The 17,144-nt window shown below is 35.0% G+C and overlaps 1 protein-coding gene across 5 annotated transcripts in view; it reads left to right on the top strand.

Annotated features, from left to right (window-relative positions):
- Positions 1-17,144, top strand: part of ANKRD28 (ankyrin repeat domain 28) — a 189,378-nt gene that overhangs the window by 38,449 nt on the left and 133,785 nt on the right. For 2 of the 5 annotated variants that reach the window (XM_038570777.1, XM_038570775.1), the window contains one exon: positions 16,866-16,938. The exons of 2 other annotated variants lie outside the window; for them this stretch is intronic. In XM_038570777.1, the coding sequence (XP_038426705.1) occupies positions 16,921-16,938 (18 nt within the window). In that variant the 5' untranslated portion in view covers positions 16,866-16,920. Of the gene's footprint in view, positions 1-16,865; positions 16,939-17,144 lie in introns of those variants that run through there. One more of the 5 variants, XM_038570779.1, reaches the window with a different exon arrangement.

Genomic DNA, 17,144 nt, shown 5'->3' on the forward strand with positions numbered 1-17,144 from the left:
CTGTTTTGATTACTACAGGTTTGTAGTATGTCTTGAAGTCTGGGATTGTGACACCTCTATTGTTTTGTTCTTTTCAAGACTGCTTTGGCTATTTGGGGTCTTTGGTGGTTCCATACAAATTTTAGGATTATTTGTTCTAGTTCTGTGAAAAATGCTGTTGGTATTTTGATAGGGATTGCTTTAAATCTGTAGATTGCTTTGGGTAGTATGGACATGAGCATGAAGTATCTTTCCATTTGTTTGTGTTGCCTTGATTTTCTTTTAGCATTGTTTTATAGTTTTCAGAGTATAGATCTTTCACCTCTTTGGATAAGTATATTCCTAGGTATTTTATTATTTTTGGTACAAATGTAAATGAGTTTGTTTTCTCAATTTCTCTTTCTGCTACTTCATTGTTAGTGTATAGAATGCAATGGATTTCTGTATACTGATTTTGTATCCTCCAACTTTACCAAATTCATTGATCAGTTATAGTGTTTTGGTGGAGTTTAGGTTTTTTACCTATAGTGTCATGTCATTTGCAAATAGTGAAAGTTTTACTTCTTCCTTACCAATTTGGTGCCTTTTATTTCTTTTAGTTGTCTGATTACTGTGGTTACAACTTCCAGTACTATGTTGAATAAAGGTGGTGAGACTGGACATCCTTGTCTTATTCTTGATCTTAGGGGAGAAGCTCTCAGTTTTTCATCATTGAGGATAATGTTAGCTGTGGGGTTTTCCATATATGGCCTTTCTTTTTTTTTTTTTTTTTTTTTATATATGGCCTTTCTTATGTTGAGATATGTCTCCTCTAAATCTACTTTTCAGAGTTTCTGTCACAAATGGATGTTGTACTTTGTCAAATGCTTTTTCTGCATCTGTTGAAATGATCATATGGTTTTATCCTTTCTCTTGTTGATATGATGTATCACATTGATTTGTGAATATTGAACCACCCTTGCATCCCAGTAATAAATCCTACTTAATCATGGTGAATGATTTTTTTAATGTATCGTGGGATTCAGTATGGTTATATTTTATTGATGCCTTTGCATCTGTGTTCATCAGAGATACTGGCCTACAGATTTATTTTGTGGTGTCTCTCTGGTTTTGGTATCAGAGTAATGCTGGCCTCACAGAATGAGTTTGGAAACTTTTATTTTTGGAAAAGTTTGAGAAGAATAAGTAATGAGTCTTTCTTAAATGTTTGGTAGAATTCACCTGTGAAGCCACCTGGTCCTAGACTTCTGTTTATTGGGAATTTTTTGATTATTCAATTTCATTGCTGGTAATTTTTAAATTTTCTGTTTATTTTTCAGTTTTGGGAGGTTATATGCTTCTAGAAATTTATCCATTTTTTCTAGATTGTACAGTTTGTTGGATATAATTTTTCATAATATTCTTATAATCCTTTATATTTCTGTGGTGTCAGTTGTTTCATTTCTGACTTTGATTTCCTCCCCCCCCCCTTCTGATGTGTCTGGCTAATGATTTATCAGTTTTGTTGGTCTTTTCAGTAAATTAGCTCCTGGTTTCATTGATTTGTGAGAATGATCTTTCTTTTTTTTCTTTTTTCTTTTTTTATTTATTTATGATAGTCCCACAGAGAGAGAGAGAGAGAGAGAGAGAGAGGCAGAGACATAGGCAGAGGGAGAAGCAGGCTCCATGCACCGGGAGCCCAATGTGGGATTCGATCCCAGGTCTCCAGGATCGTGCCCTGGGCCAAAGGCAGGCGCCAAACCGCTGCGCCACCCAGGGATCCCGAGAATGATCTTTCTTGATAATTTTTTAATTAGATTTTAGAATTAGACAATATTTTTAATTTGAATGTAATTTTCAGACACAGTATAAAATAAAATTCAATAGAAATTTAAATACCTACCACAAGGAATAAACAGATATTAATACTTTACCGTATTTCCTATATGTCTCTTTAAGGCTGATTTGTAAGTATATATATAGCAGGAGCCGCATTCCCATTTTTCCTTGGATATTTGCCTTGAAAGTTTAACATTTATACTGTGTTTACATATCCATAAACTATATGCTATCATTTTTGTGTTTTCTAAACTTTGAAATGGTATATGTGTCCTTTGCAACACTCTTTAAAAACTTTATGTGTTGATACTTTTGTTATAATCACTGTATTCCTCATACAAATAAATAGTCTATTTCCTTAATTCTGCCATTAGGTAGTTTCCAGTTTTGAGCAAAAAAATAGTGCTACACTAGATGTTCTGGTATGTCTCCTTACTGTGTACATATCAAAGTTTCTCTGAGATTGATGTGGGGAAGTAGACTTACTGGACCATAGCATATATACATGTTCACCTTTACTGTGTGATTTTTATTTTCTCCCAAGTGGTTATACCAATTATATTGTCTCTTTACTCTCAAACCTTTTTAAAAAGTTTCTACTTATTTGAGAGAGAGAGAGAGAGAGAGAAAGAGACAGTGTGCAAGAGAGTGAGCATGAGTGGAGTGCAGGGGCAGAGGGAGAGGGAGAAGCAGGATGCTGGGATCATGACCTGAGACGAAGGCAGACACTTAACTGACTGAGCCACCTAGGCACCCCTCAAATTTTTAATAGTTGTTTCAGTTTTGTTTTTACAGCTTGATGGGTGTGAAGTAATATTTTGTTTTAATTTATATTTCTCAAGTTCATAGTAAGATTGAATACATGTTCACATTTTTGACCAATTGGAATTTTTTGCATGAGTTGCCCATTTTGTTTTTCTTTTTTTCACAGTGCGGTCGTGTGTGTGTGTATGTTCACTATGAATTTTATTGGTTTTACTCTATAAACATCCAGATAATATTGCTAGTCTTTTCACTTTGTTTACGAGGTCTTATTCAGAGCTTCTAAATTGCAGTATAATCCTACTTACCAATATTTTATGTTCGTTTTCTCCTTTCTTGTATAAGAAACTCATCAAGGTCCTAAAAGTATTTAGTTTCTTATTAAAATTTGCAGTTTCTGGGGTAGCCCTGGTGGCTCAGCAGTTTAGCGCCGCATTTGCCTGGGGAGTGATCCTGGAGTCCCGGGATCGAGTCCCACGTCAGGCTCCCTGCGTGGAGCCTGCTTCTCCCTCTGCCTGTGTTTCTGCCTCTCTCTCTGTCTATCATGAATAAATAAAATCTTAAAAAAAAAGTTTGCAGTTTCTTTACCCACTTAGTTTTCTGACCCACCTGGAATATTACTTTTGTGTATAAGATTCCATTTTTTTTCCAAAATAGACTTTTCCTTACCCTTTGGTTTTCTATATATATTTTAAAAAATTTCAAGACCCCATGAAAGTTGAGTTTAATCTATATTCCATTGAAATTATGGATTTAATTTGGAAAATTGACATTGTACAATACTGAGTCTGGAAAAAGTAGATGATTCTCATGTAGCAGCTACTCAGACTTATGCCTGTTGTCTGCCCAAGCATATTTTCACAGTTGCCATCAAACAATAATAGCTCTTCCTTCTCTGCACTAAACCTTGCATGAGTGTTCCTCATAGGCAGATGCTATCCTTAAATAATTTGGGGGAAAGGGATTCTGGGAAATGTAGTTCCAGATTTATGTCCTGTGATGCATAGGAGACTATAGAAGGGGGTATTGATGATGCAGATTTTACAATACACAAGCCAAGCAAGCATAAATAAATGTGTTCTTATTTCTCTCCTCTTCTTGACATACAAGGGGGTTTTGATTGTTTTATACTGCCCCCCTGCCCCCGCAACTGACTTGTTTTGGAGATCTATTTCAATGGGATGTACATTTATAATTTTGCTAGCTATTGTCCGCTGAGGTTGTATGAATTTCTATTTCTACCCATAGTCTGTCACTTTCTATTTTGTATCCTGCTCTCCTATTAAAAATATTGTTTTACCTTCATTTGGTAAACTCCTTATTGTTTAAACACTGTGAAGTTGGGGGATCCCTGGGTGGCTCAGCGGTTTAGTGCCTGCCTTCAGCTCAGGGCCTGATCCTGGAGTTCTGGGATCGAGTCCCACATCAGGCCCCCTGCATGGAGCCTGCTTCTCCCTCTGCCTGTGTCACTGCCTGTCTCTGTGTGTGTCTCTCATGAATAAATAAATAAAATCTTTAAAAAAAAAAAAAACACTGTGAAGTCTTCCTGGCAGAAGTGATAATCTGATGGTATGCATGTACGTGTACATACTCAGTTCATCTTACTCTATTATACTAGGATATTTGTGCTTTCTCTGTGATAAATGTGATATTTCATTTTTTATAAAAATTTTCTCTGTGCCCATTTGTAGACATAGCCTTTTTTTAGTTATAATTGTATATCCTTTTATCATAAACATGTTGGGTATGTGTTTGTCTCCTTTACTAAACTATAGCCCTTTAGAACAATGCTGTGTTACTTCTTTGTTGGCAGCATCTAGCATATAGTAACAATTCAGTAACTACTGGAATGAATAATACATAATTCTAAACAGGGTATATGCAGCTTAATGACCTTTTTGTATTTAGCACAGTATATTATACTAGATGCTTTACATACATGAACATGACTCATTAAAACCATTGTTTAATCTTTTTGCTATTGAGTTGTATGAATATTTTATATATTCTGGGTACTAGACTCTTATACATAATTTGCAAATAGTTTTTCATTCTTTGGGGACATTTTCTCAATTCTTAAAATAGTGTCCTTTGATGCACAAAAGTTTTAATTTTGGTAAAGTCCAATTTGTCAATTTTTCATTGTTGCCTAGCTCTTGGTGTCATATCTAAGAAATCCTTGCCAAATCCAAGGTGATGTAATTTACTTGAAAATTTTGCCTAAATGCACATGGAACATTCTCCAGAATAGATCACATACTGGGTCACAAATCAGTCCTCAAAAAGTACAAAAAGATTGAGATCAGACCATGCATATTTTCAGACCACAGTGCTATGAAACTTGAAGTCAACCACAAAAATTTTGGAGAGACTACAAATACATGAAGGTTTAAGAACATTCTACAGGGGATCCCTGGGTGGCGCAGCGGTTTGGCGCCTGCCTTTGGCCCAGGGCGCGATCCTGGAGACCCGGGATCGACTCCCACGTCGGGCTCCCGGTGCATGGAGCCTGCTTCTCCCTCTGCCTGTGTCTCTGCCTCTCTCTCTCTCTCTCTCTCTCTCTCTCTGTGTGTGTGACTATCATAAAAATAAATAAATAAATAAAAAATAAATTAATTATTGTATTTCATTAAACCACAAACCAGTGACAAATAATAAAGTCCCAGGAAAATTTCCTATTTAAATAAAAAAAAAAAAAGAACATTCTACAGAAGAATGAATGGGTTAATTGGGAAATTAAAGAAGAAATTAGAAAACCTACATGGAAGCAAATGAAAATGAAAATATGAAGTCCAAAACCTCTGGGCTGCAGTAAAGGCAGACCTAGGATGGAAGTATATTGCAATACAGGTTCAATATTCACAAATTAATAATGTAATACACCACAGTAACAAAAGAAAGGCTAAGAGCCATAGGATCCTCTCTATAAATGCAGAGAATGCATTTGACAAAATAAAGCATCCGTTCTTGACAAAAACCCTCAGCAAATAGGGATAGCTAGAACATACCTCAACATCGTAAAGACCATATGGGGAAAAACTGGGAGCTTTTCTGCTATAGTCAAGGACAAGACAAGGATGTCCACTCTTACCATTACTATTTAACATAATACTAGAAGTCTTAGCCTCAGCAATCAAACAGAAAAAGAAATAAATGGTGTCTAGATTGGCAAGGAAGAAGTCAAACTGTCACTATTTGCAGATGACATGATATTCTGTAGAAAACTTGAAAGATTCCATCAAGAAATTACTAGCACTAATACGTGAATTCAGCAGAGTTGCAGGATATAAAATCAGTCAGTGTACAGGAATCTTTTGCACTTCTATACACCAATAACAAAGCAACAGAAAAAGAAATCAAGGAATCAGTCCCATTTGCAGTGGTACCCAAAACCATAAGATAGCTAGTAATAAACGTAACCAAAGAAGTAAAAAGATCTGTACTCCAAAGTATAGAACACTTATGAAAGAAATTGAAGAGGACCCCTCAAAAATGGAAAAGCATTCCATGCTCATAGAGTGGAAGAACAAACGTGGTTAAAATGTCTCTACTGCCCAAAGCAATCTACACATTTAACGCAATCCCTATCCAAATACCATCAGCATTTCACAGAACAAACGATCCTAAAATTTGTATAGAACCACAAAAGACCCCAAATAGGGATCCCTGGGTGGCGCAGCGGTTTGGCGCTTGCCTTTGGCCCAGGGCGCGATCCTGGAGACCCGGGATCGAGTCCCGCGTCGGGCTCCCGGTGCATGGAGCCTGCTTCTCCCTCTGCCTGTGTCTCTGCCTCTCTCTCTCTCTCACTGCGTGCCTATCATAAAAAAAAAAAAAAACCCAAATAGCCAGAGCAATCCTGAAAAAGAAAAACACAACTGGAGGCATCACAATTCTGGATTTCAAGCTATATTACAGAGCGGTAGTCATCAAGACAGTATGGTGCTGGCACAGAAATAGTCACATAGATCAGTAGAACAGAATGGGAAATCCAGAAATTGACCCACAATAGTCAACTAATCTTTGATGGAGCAGGAAGGAATATCTAATGGGAAAAAGACAGTCTCCTTAACAAATGGTGTTGGGCAAACTGGACACCAACGTGCAGAAGAATGAAACTGGACCACTTTCTTATACCATACACAAAAATAAATTCAAAGTGGATGAAAGACCTAAATATGAAACAGGAAGCCATCAAAATCCTAGAGGAGAATAAGGTAACAACCCCTTTGACCTCAGTGGCAGCCTCTTACTAGACACATCACTAAAGGCAAGGGGAGCAAAAGTAAAAATGAACTTTTGGAACTTCATCAAGATAAAAGCTTCTGCACAGCAAAGGAAACAGTCAACAAAACTAAAAAGCAGCATATGGAATAGGAGAAGATATTGCACACAACATATCTGATAGAATTTGTGTCCAAAATCTATGAAGAACTTATCAAGCTCAACACCCCAAAAATAAATAATCCACTTAAGAAATGGGCAGAATACCTGAATAGACACTTTTCCAGAGAAGACATCCAGATGGCTAACAGACACATGAAAAGATGCTCATCATCACTCATCATCAGGGAAGTTCAAAACCATAGTAAGATGGTTACCTATGGTAACCACCTCACCTATGTCAGAATGGCTAAAATTAACAACACAAGAAACGACAGGCGTTGGTGAGCATGCAGAGAAAGGGGAACCCTCTTGCACTGTTGATGAGAATGCAAACTGATACAGCCACTCTGTAGAACTGTTTAGGGGCTCCTCAAAAATTAAAAATAGAACTCTCCTACTATCCAGCAATTGTACTACTTAGGTATTTACCCAAAGGATAAAGAAATAGATTCAAAGGGCTATGTGCACCCTGATATGTATAGCAGCATTATCAACAATAGCCAAACTATGAAGAGAGCCCGAATGTCCACTGACTGATGAATGAGTAAAGAAGTGGTATATAAGTAAATAAATATGTATACAAACAGTGGAATATTAGTCATCAAAAAGAATGAAATCTTGCTATTTGCAATGATGTGGATGGAGCTAGTGTTTTAGATTAAGTGAAATAAGTCAGCTAGAGAAAGATAAATACCGTATGATCTCACTCATGTGGAATTTAAGAAACAAAATAGATAAACATATGGTAAGAAGGGAAGAAGATTAAAAGAGAGAGAGGGAAACAAACCATAATAGAGACCTCTAACGATGGAGAACAAACAGGGTTGATGGAGGGAAGTGGGTGGAGGATGAGCTAGATGGGTGATCAGTATTCAGAAGGGCACTTATGAGCACTGAGTGTTGTATGTAAATTATGAGTTCCTAAATTCTCCTAAAACCAATATTGCACTCTATGTTAACTAACTAGAATTTAAATAAAATTTTTAAAAAATAAAATTTTCTCTAGGAGTTTTATAGTATTAGCTCTTACATTTAGGTCTTTAATCTTTTTTGAATGTCATGAGGTAAGGGTCCAATTTCATTCCTCTGCATGTGGATCCAGTTGTCTCAACACTGAGTTTTGAAGAAACTATTCTTTTCCATTGAATAGGCTTAGCATACCTTATCCAAATTACCGGACCACAGATATGTGGGTTTGTTTCACACTCTCAATTAAATTCTACTGACCTATGTATTTGTCCTTATGTTAGTACCATACGGTTTTGATTACTGTAGTTTTGTAATAAGATTTGAAACTGTGAACTGTGAATTTTTTGTGGTCTTGTGCACAAAGAATGTTTTGACTATTCTGGTCCCTTGTATTTCTATGTGAACTTTATAATCAGCTTTTCTATTTCTGCAAAAAGAAAAAAAGCTGTTGTGAGTTTGATAGTAACGGCATTGAGTCTGTAGATCACTTAAGGTATTAAGTCTTCCAGTCCATTAATACGGAAGTATTCCCATTTATTTAAGATTTCTTTAATTTTTTTCAACACTGTTTTGCATACACTTTAAATTTATTTTAAAGTATTTTGTTTTTGATGCTATTGTAAATGAAATTATGTTTTAAATTTTGGATTGTTCATTGCTAGTGTATGGAAAGAACTGATTTTTTTGTGAGTTCATCTTATATTCTCTGACTTTGCTGAAATTGTTCATAATTTTGACAGGTGTTGGTTTCTTTCTTTTTTTGAGATTCTTTAGGATTTTGTGTATATAAGATCATACCCTCTACAAATAAGAGATAGTTTTACTTCTTTTCAATTTGTATGCTTTTTATTACTTTTTCTGTTGAGTTAATCTGGCTAGAACTTCCAGTGTAGGGTTAAATATAGGTGGCAAAAGTGGGTGTCCCTCTCTTGTTCCTGATCTTAGGAGAAAAGCATTGAGTCTTTCAGCATTAACTATGATGCTAGTTGTGGCTTTTTCATAAGCACTCTTTATCATGTCAGGGAACTTCCAGTTTGCAGTTTGTTGAGTAATTTTATCATGAAAGCATGTTGGGATTTTGTCAAATACTTTTTCTCTGGGTAAGTTGAGATTATTGTGTGGCTTTTTCCCTTCATCTGTTAATTTGGTATATTCATAGATTTTTTTTTTTCTTTTTGATGTTTACCATGCTTACAATCTTGGGATAGATTACATTTGGTCTTGGTTTAGAGTCCTTTTATTTTCTTTCTCCTTTCTCCTTTCTCTTTTTTTTTTTTTTTTTTTTTTTTTTTTTTGGTTTAGAGTCCTTTTAATATGCTCCTGGATTTGGTTTGCTAGTATTTTGCTGAAGATTTTTGTATCTATATTCATAAGAAATAATTGGCTTATAGTTTGTTTTTCCTTGTTATGTCTTTTTCTAGTTTTGGTGTCATGGTAATGCCTCAATGAATGTGGATTCCCAGTTGTCTGTGTGTTGAAGAAAGTATGCATGTGTTCCCTACCTTTCTATTTGAGAAGGATCCATGTTAATTCTTTAAATGTTTGGTAAGCTTAATCAGGGAAGCCTTGTAGTCCTGGGCTTTTCTTTGTTGGAGGGTTTTTGGTTACTGATACAATCTCTGTGTGTTTAGTAAGTCTGTTTAGAGTTTGTTTCTTCCCCCAATTCCCTTACTGTAGCTGTAGTCCTTTATTATAGGTCAGTGTTATTTTCTTCCTTACTCCTGTAGATTTTATGATTATATAACCAAGAATCTCTCTTACTCCCCACATGTATACAATAGTATACTAGAAAAACTGTTGTGTATCATAATTATTCCATCTCCAGTATAGAGTTCATTTCCCGTAAGTACTTAGAGTTTTTTCATTACTCTGGTTGTCCTAGTATTTTACTGTCCAATACCGAGTTCCCTGTTGACATCTAGGTCATTTCTCATCTTTTGCTAATGCAAACAATGCTACAGTGAATTAACCACCTACTACAGTGCAATTCTGTAGACTTCACAGGTTCACTTGGTCCTCCAAAAGACTCTTGACTTCACAGACACTACTTAAAACTCTAGGTTTCCCAGGCTACCCATGGCTTCTAACTAACTGGCTATAAATTTGGGGCTTCCCACCACCCCCTCCGGTTTAATAATTTGCTAGAACGATTCTCAGAATGCAGGAGAATGCTGTACTTATAATTATAGTCTTCTTATAGAGATCTGAACCTGAAAAAGGGAGAGACGTGTAAGATGAGGCCTGAGAGGGTCCCAAACTCAAAAGTTTCTATATCCTCAGGACATGTCACCCTCCTAGCATGTTGATGCTTAACCAAGTTTCAATGTCAAGATTTTTTATTGAGGATTCAGTTGATAGGTATGATAGGTTGAATCATTTTTAATATGATTAAACTCAATTTTTAGCCCTGTTCCTCTACCTAGAGGTCAGGTGGTCCGGTTAATATGACTTGGCTAATAGCCTCAACCCTCTTAGCACACGATTGTTCTTTTCAGCCTGGCCAACCTCAGTCAAACAATTGAGGGGTCTACCATGAGTTACCTTATTAGCATAAACCCAGATACGGTCTGAAGGGCTTACTGTGAATAACAAGGACACTTATATCACCCAGGAAATTGATAGGTTTTATAAGCTCTCTGGTACCCAGGACAAAAGACAAGACAAATTTTTTATTATTTAGCAGTTTACGTATATCTCTGTTCATGTGCAAATGTATCAACTAAAAGGGAAATTTTTCTTCCTCTTCCCCCTCTTCTCCCCGACTTTCACATGATTTAATAATCAAAACCAAATAAAGTTATTCTTGAGAGGTTTTTCTCCCACTTTGAGTCCCATGAATAAAACTTGTGCAACCCACTCCCAACAAATAACCATGCTTTTCTCCGTATCCTTCATATTTCTCTGTGCAAATGTCTTTTTCCTTATATATAGCCTACATATAGAGACTCCAATGTAACTTGCTTTTTTTCACTTAAAAATAAGGAAATACATATCCAAAATATATCAGTAGAATGAATATGCATTCACAGTTTGGCTAGATATTGACAGATTGCTCTCCCACAGATTGTATTAATACATTATCTCAGTCTAGAACCTGATAGTTTCAGACTTCTTGATCTTTGCCAGTTTGAGAGATGAACAGTGGTTTATACATGTAGCTTTAATATGAATTTCTGTTACAAAGTTGAGCATCTGTATATGTTTTCACATTTGTGCTCCTTTTCTATGAATTGTTTCTATTCTTTGCCAATTTATTAGTGGAATTTTTTTCCTTTTTCTTATGTTTGTCATTTGTTTTACTTTGTGGCTACATTTTTTTCAGTACAGAAATTTAATGGTTTTAAATGGTTAGATTTATGAATTTTTATGGCTTTCTAAATTTTTGTGTCTTCCCTTTTAGATGATTTTAATAAAAGTATTGTTTTTTTGTTTTTTGTTTTTGTTTTTTGTTTTTGTTTTTTTTTTAGTACTTTTATACTTTTTCTCTATTTTTACTAAGATGTAATTTAGCAGTGTGCCTGGGTGGCTCAGTTGGTTAACCGTCTGCCTTTGGCTTAGGTCATGATCCCAGGGTCCTGGGATTAAGCTCCCTGTTCAGTGGGGAGTCTGCTTGTCCTTCTCCCTCTGCACCTGCACCCTGTTCAGGCTCTGTCTCTCTTAAATAAATAAAATCTTTTTTAAAATGTATAATTTAGCTGTGGTAAAATTTATCCTTTTTTGTGATATCTTAACAAATGCATTTAATGACTACCACAATCGAGATTTAAAACACTTCCATCATCCCTAAAAATTCATTTGTGCTCTTTTGTATTCATCTCCTCCTGAGGTACCCAGCTCCTGACTACTTACCTCTTCTCTGTCCTTAAGATTTTGCATTTGCAGAATGTCATAAGAAATTGAATCATTCAGTATGTAGCCTTTCACTTGGCATAATGCATTTAAGATTTACCCATGCTGTTGGTGTATTCAAGTCATCAGTTGGTTCCTTTTTTATTACTGAATCATTTTCTAGTATATGAATTTACCACAGCTTATTTATCCATTCTCTAGTTGAGGAATGTTTGGCTTATTTCCAAGTTTTAGAGGTTATGAATAAAGCCAATATAACTGTTCATATACAAGACTTTTTGTGAGCATAAATTTTTATTTTATTGGGTTCATACCTAGGAATAGAATTGCTGAATTACATGTTAATTATATATATGACTATAAGCAACTGGCAAATCATTTTCCAAAATGGCTGTACCATTTTGCATTCCCACCAGTAATGTATGAGAATTACTCTGCATCTTCTCCAGCATTCAGTATTGTCAGTTTTTTTTTAAAGAAAAAAAAGTCGTTTTACTAGGTGTGTTATAGTACCTCATTGTGCTTTAATTTGCATTTTCCTAGTGAGTAATGTCTGTATATTGGCTTTCTTGAACTGTCAAACTGTTTACGTCTTTTGCCCATTTAAAAAATTGGGCTTTTCTATTACTTATTATAGGAGTTCTTTATTTTGGATAGAAGCCTTTGTTATAGATCTGATTTGTAAGTATTTTCTCAGAATGTGGTTTATATTTTCATTCTTTTAATGATCTTTTTCAAAGAGTAGAAATCCTTTATTTTGATGAATTTTAATCCATATTTTATCTCTGGATTGTACTTTTGATATTGTCTCTAAGACATCTTTGCATCTTTTGTCCTGTGTTTTCTTCTAGAAATTCTGTAGGTTCAGATTGTATGTTTAGATCTGTGATCTATTTTTCAGTCATTTATTGTGTTTGATATTAGCTAGAAGTGTAAGTTTGTTGTTTTTTTTCCTTGTCAGTGGATTTTCAGGTTGTTCCAGATCATTTATTGGGAAGATTATTTTTTCTCTGTTGACTTGCTTTTGCACCTTTGTCAAAGATCACTTGATCATGTCATCTATTTCTGGACTCTTCTATTCCATTTCATCAGATCTGTATGTCTCTCTTGCACTGTCTTGATTACTGTAGCTTTCTAGTAGTGTGAATCCTCCAACTTTAAATATTGTTTTGGTTCTTCTTTATAAATTTTACTCTTCCATATAAATTTTTAGATCAGTGTATTCTTTTCTGCAAATGCCAAAGGTACTTTGATTGGGATTGCATTGAGTCTGTGAATTAAATATGGAAAAATTGACATCTTAACAATATTGAGCCTTTGAATGCATGAACGTGATACCTCCATTTAGGGCTTTTATTTCCTTCAGCAATATTCTATAGTTTTTAGCATGGATACTCTGCATATATTTTGTTAAGTTTATATCAGTATGTCAGTTTCTGGGGTGCTGCTACAAATGCTATACTTCTAAAGTTTTTATTTACAGTTCACTGATAGTATGTACAAATATAATTGTATTTCACAACTTTGCTAAAATTACTAAATACGAAAACGTTTTCAGAGATTCTGTGGCATTTTCCACATAGATAATCATGTTGTGTGCTAATACAGGCAGTTTTCTTTCTTTCTGAGGTGTATGCCTTATTATTTCTTCTCATAGCCCTATTGCAGTGGCTAGGACTTCCAATATGATATTGAGTAGAATTGGTGAGAGCAAACATACCTGCCTTGGTTCCCCTTAGAGAAATCAGTCAGTAGTTTCCTAGTACTTTTATAGTTCTTTTAACACAAACATTTCAATATAGTGATGGCATAGCAAAGGAATCCTATTACTTTTTTTCAGATGGCTTCCAGTTTTCCTGATATCATTCATTAACTAAATGTACCATATGTATGTATGTCTGTGCCTCAACACATGAACTTTAATCAGGGCACTTACTGCATTGCTTTGCTGTTTACTTTTTACTTCTTTTTCTCTCTCAATAGAAGATGAACATTTTGGGGGAATAAAAAATGGTGCCTACCCTCAAGGAACTTATCTTGTGAATAATTGGTATTATATTGGACCATTTGAAATTGCCAATATTATTATTTTTTAAAGATTTTACTTAGAAAAAAAAAAGATTTTACTTAGAGTGTGCATGTGAGAGCGCACAAGTAGGGGGAGAGGGCAGAGGCAGAGGGAGAAGCAGGCTTCCTGCTGATCAGGGTTAGGGTTAGGGTTAGGGAGCTCAACAGGGGGCTCCATCCCAGGACCCTGGCAGCATGACCTGAGGTGAAAGCTAGACGCTTAACCAACTGATCCACCCAGTGGATCCTGCCAGTATTAATTTCTAGCCTGTAAAATCTTATATCAACTTGGGACCAATACAGAAAAACAAGAAAAGAAAATGAAAACTGTGTTCTGCTTTCAAGGCCTAATTATCAGTGTGAGAAATGTTCGTGCATGAGAAGTTGTTCATCACTGTTGTGTGCGTATAAGTGAAGCCATGGAACTGGATATACTGATGTAAATGGGATACAACCACTGCCCTTGAAGGAGATTCTCTCTGGAAGACAGGATCTTTACAACATTTAGATATGTTTAATTCTGTGATGGATCTGTCAATATATGCACAAATTTAATCTCAGTTGGAATCTACTTGTAATCTTAGCTCCATATGTCTCAGTATCTTGGACTACAAAAGACTTTGGTAGTGATTTGTGTAAGTTACTGAGAAGGCTAACACACTTTTGTATGTGATGATTTTATGTGAAAAAATACTCTGTACATTGTTCAGTTTAATGTGACATTACTTCAATCACCTGGTATCTTGTAGATTTCCTTTTGAAATAACTTGATGTTTTAAAAGAAGAAAGATGGGATCCCTGGGTGGCGCAGTGGTTTAGCGCCTGCCTTTGGCCCAGGGCGCGATCCTGGAGACCCAGGATCGAATCCCACGTCGGGCTCCCAGTGCATGGAGCCTGCTTCTCCCTCTGCCTGTGTCTCTGCCTCTCTCTCTCTCTCTGTGTGTGTGTGTGTGTGTGTGTGTGTGACTATCATAAATTAAAAAAAAAAATTAAAAAAAAGAAGAAAGACATTAAAGAAATCATAATATAAAAAATAAAACTATTGAATTTCCCTACTCCAATTTTTTGTGTTTGGGTACATTATATGTGGAGGGGAACTATAATATTTTTGTATTATATATACAAAAATATTGTATTGACTCTTAAGCTGGTCTTTCACTACTTTGTATTCCAAGTCTGGAAAAAGGAATATATAAGAGACTGTATGTAAGCTTCATGAAGTCAGAAACTGTTTTCTCTTGTTCACTGTTGTATTCTTTGCAGTTAGCACATAAGTAGTTATTAACAAATGATTATTGTTATTCCTGGTGGGGAGGAGGCCAAGCTAGTTGGATTTGATTACAGTAAGAAAATGTAATTTTTACATGAAATATGTTGATTTTAGTACAGATGAAAGTTATTATAATCACATGGTGCTTGATAAGCATCGGGAGAGTTGTAGTTGTTTAGGCAATTAAATTGTATTGGTAAATATATAGTAACAGAGACTTTTAATCATTCAGGAATTTGCTTATGGTATCATTTTGTGCTTTGACTATTAACAAGATTAAAATATACCATTAAAACCTATAAAGTACCATGTATTCATTTGAAACTCTTGTTTAAAATACATGATTCAGAAAAGATTATCTTTGTGTTAGTAATAATCAATGGATAGAAGTACCCAGGAAATTTACTTTTTTGTATTTACTGCCACCAAATGGCAAATTAATACTACTACTATATCTATTAAATTAATACTGTAAGAAGACATTCTAAAGGTAATGTCCCTTTAGTATTGTTCTGACAAGGTTAATTCGTTCATAAAGAATTTTGACAAGAGAAAAAAAACAAATTTTAATATGTTTAGAACTGTACCTGACCTTCTACCAGAGTAGATAGGCTGGTTTCTATCTTCTTTAACATACAGGAAAGACATAGTGCAAATCACTATGACAAAGATGATAAAAACTGATAACTCAGCCTTAATAAGAAAAGTATTTGAGAAAATACTTTTATACAGGAATTTCTGACATTTATTTTGTCTAGGTTATTGTACCTGAGATTGATGGCTCCAGATTATTTTAGGTCTAATTTTATTTATTTGAAGATAAGCCATTTTATTAAAATTACTGGGATATTATCCTGGAAAAATTATTATGAGAGTAGAAAAACAAAACAAAACAGAAACAAATGTTCAGTTTTTAGGAAGTTGGTTAAATACAATAAGATATTACTTTTGGGGATCCCTGGGTGGTGCAGTGGTTTGGCGCCTGCCTTTGGCCCAGGGTGCAATCCTGGAGACCCGGGATCGAATCCCACATCAGGCTCCCGGTGCATGGAGCCTGCTTTTCCCTCTGCCTATGTCTCTGCCTCTCTCTCTCTCTTTCTCTCTCTGTGACTATCATAATTTAAAAAAAAAAATTAAAAAAAATAAGATATTACTTTTTAATGTTATATAGTTACTGAAAGTGTAATAGAGGAATACTTAAGGATATGGATAAAAGTCCACATTAGTAAATGGAGGGAGATGAGGAGAAGCAAATTACAAAACATTATAGTATCACAGTTAATTAAAAAGTACATTTATAGAAAATAATTGTTTTTATGGGAGGTATTGTGATTTCTTAAATATATGTATTTCTAAAATGAACATGTCTTAAATGTTCAGAAATTATGTAGATTGAATATTTTATACTTTGTAGACACATCCCCATGGCAGCATTTTATTATAGGAAATATATTCAAGCAGTTTTTTGGTTTTGTTTTGTTTTGTTTTTGAATAATGAAAATGTCTTATTGCAAGCAATTCTGACTCAGGCTTCACTTTTTGAGTCTCTTCTGATTGGTTCATATTTAAAAAAACCTTTACAAAAACTCTTTGTTACACAGATTAATAATTTTCTCTTTAGCAGAAGGATGAAACTTCTGAATCAGTAAGATTTTGAATATTATCTAATTATTTAGTGCTTTGTTAAGGTACTAGTTATATTTATAACCTAGCCCTTCATTTTTAGGGTCAGCATATTCTTGCTTTTGATATCTGTTTTCTGCCACAGGCCTGAGATTGGAATTGAAGCAATACAACTACTGCTTCCACCAGAGGAAAATAGTATGGGAATTCCTATTATGGTAGGTTATTTTCCAGTAGTCTCTCTGCAATAATATAGGCAGCTCTTGTAATTCATCAGTTTGTTGGTATTTATGCCTTCTCATAAATTAAGCATAGCTTTTCTATATAACTATATGTGAATCCTTTGTGTCAGTCAAAATCCTGTCTTGTAGACATTTTGTTTATGTGTGGTGGTCCCTGTATTTCTGGAAAACTTAATTATAAC

Source organism: Canis lupus, chromosome 23 (assembly GCF_011100685.1).
Source record: "Canis lupus familiaris isolate Mischka breed German Shepherd chromosome 23, alternate assembly UU_Cfam_GSD_1.0, whole genome shotgun sequence".
NCBI classification, from domain to species: domain Eukaryota; kingdom Metazoa; phylum Chordata; class Mammalia; order Carnivora; family Canidae; genus Canis; species Canis lupus.